Here is a 2384-nt window from a genome sequence, read left to right on the forward strand (position 1 = left end):
GGTTCTAAGCTTGTGCAACAGATAGTTGTCAAAAACAGTGGGCAGTAATTTCATAAGTAATTTCTACTGCCCTTCTTGCAAGTGGGTGTGGCCTGTCAACTATAGGGCATAGTTTTTGTTCGAGGGATCTGTAGTACATTAAGGATAGATATTATAACAAATGCCTTTGGGCATTGAACTTTGTTCAGTTTTACTGATTTCAGCTGTTTCTCAAGCCACTAATACAAATATTTGCACTCATGCAAGAACTAAACTGGAAAATACACCTGGAATTTCTTTTGTAAAAGAAGATTTGAAAACAGAGTGAACAGAATTTCATCTTTTGGTTTGGTACTCTCAATTAGGCCTACAGTTTCCGCATCATCCAGAAGGGTCGGGGCATTGCATTCAGTCTTTAAAAATTTTCCGAATTTCTTTGGGTTTTGGGAGAGATGTTTCCACAAGAATTTTTTATGGTAGTTGTTAAAGGCTTTATGCATCACCCCTTTACACAGCACAACATGTTACAGGTACTGTTTCGCTATTCGTGAGCCTATGCTTTGCATGGTGCAGTAATTCTATTTCTTTACAAGTTCCTTTGCAAAGACTGTATGCTGTAAAGTATATTTTAAAATACATATGTTATAAATATAATCCAAAGGCAGTAATCAGAAAGGCCATTTTCACACAATGATGCAAATGAACCAAATTTATTAACTAATATAAAGCTCTGTTTTCCAATGAAGTGAGATGTTTTAATAAGTGTCACCGGCAAAGAGTCAAGGCAGTGTCTTGGTTATAATAAAAAAAACTTTGTATTAGATTAACTCGCTGAAAAAGACAATGAGATTAATTTATTAGCCTTCACTGCTAATTACCCTGACAAGAGCATGTGCCATGACGACCTATGGGCCTCTGTACTTCTAAAACAATTCTTCCTCTTGAAGCGGTTTCCATACACATGAAAATTAACAATGCGGTATTAAAAAGCTATAGGAAGCAGGTTTCGTAGTTGTGGAAGAGAAGCACAACAATTAGTACTACGGGTTCGTATTATTTTTATTTACACAATACTGCACTGATGTTCAAAACCAAAGTCCATTCGATTAAAGCACAAATGAAAATTCTATTTACAATCTTCTCGCATACTGACATCTGGAGGATATTTTTGCTTAACTGCAAATGTGGCTTCAAACTACTTAAGTATAGCTGAAAATCATTTGACTATCCTGATAGTAAATGCACTTAGACGGTATCAATGAAAACAAAGCGTTAACACAAATACCGAGCGCATGTGGCCGTCTGTGCACATTCATGACTTCAGATTTTACCACAATTCCCACTTCAACGTACTCCTGCTGCATGACTTCCTCCGGAACCCAAACGAATACTTATGTCCATCGGAGAATCCCTATCGTATGAGACTTCCATGTCCAAATCTTCGTCGTCTTCATCATCATGACTATCACTGTCGTCATCATTATCATCTTCTTCTTCGTCGTCTTCTTCTACTTCCTCTAGCTGCTCAGAGGGCTTTTTACCGATAGGCAGTAAATCACAGTTCTTCTGCACAATTACTGACATCCAATTGCTCTGTTCATTTTCTAACGCGTGTAATTCGTTCTCGTCATCACAAGATCTATCAATACTAAACCACAAAGGATCTGCAATTTTGTTCTGTAAACTGGGAAACATTGGCACCGGCATTGTGAGTTTGCAACAGTAGTCAATATCAAAAACTCAACAGCAGTACCACAAACATCAACCGTGCGACAAGCACTGCAAAAGTAAGCAAATATCGACAACACTCACTGCCATATGATACATCTTTGGAAAAAACATAAGCACAATGATTTCCACCAAGGATCTTTCGCTTTCCGCGGACACGACAGTGAATCGATAAGGCTAGGCTCAACAAAACTTCTAATTGCAGTCACTAACATCAGCAGCTGTAGTGACTGTATTGTTTGCTACAAATAGCCAACAAAATTAATTTAAAAAGAACAGAGTCAAAAACTTTTTAAAGGAATTTCTCTGAAGTTACGGAGTCACAAGAGCCACTCATAGAGAGGCACCTTCTATCATCCATAAAAAGTTCAACTATGGTTCACTTTTTAACGCCATTTACCTTCCACCACTATTCCTTGGTGGCTGTATTTCGGAGCACGAGTATTCTGTCACAGTTATTGTGGATAAATTGCTGCTGTACTTCATTCTATTTCAACATGTTTACATTTTGTTAATCGAAAAAGTCAAAACATTGGTCAGCAGGAGTATTTTCGCAGCTTCTGGAACCATAAGAATAACAACCTAATATTATCGTTAAAATATTTGTAGCAGTATGTGTGCGTGTTTGTGTGTTATGCGTGCGCGCGCGCGGGTGTGTGTGTGTGTGTGTGTGTGTG

At 38.0% G+C, this 2384-nt stretch overlaps 1 protein-coding gene across 1 annotated transcript; it reads right to left on the reverse strand.

Annotated features, from left to right (window-relative positions):
* Positions 1 to 1020: 1020 nt before the first annotated feature.
* LOC126419286 (anaphase-promoting complex subunit 15B) lies at positions 1021 to 1820 on the reverse strand. Its single transcript, XM_050086449.1, has one exon. The coding sequence runs from the start codon at positions 1684 to 1686 to the stop codon at positions 1324 to 1326; it is 363 nt and encodes a 120-aa protein (XP_049942406.1). The 5' UTR covers positions 1687 to 1820; the 3' UTR covers positions 1021 to 1323.
* Positions 1821 to 2384: the final 564 nt, after the last annotated feature.

The sequence above is a fragment of the Schistocerca serialis genome, chromosome 9 (genome assembly GCF_023864345.2).
Source record: "Schistocerca serialis cubense isolate TAMUIC-IGC-003099 chromosome 9, iqSchSeri2.2, whole genome shotgun sequence".
NCBI lineage: Eukaryota > Metazoa > Arthropoda > Insecta > Orthoptera > Acrididae > Schistocerca > Schistocerca serialis.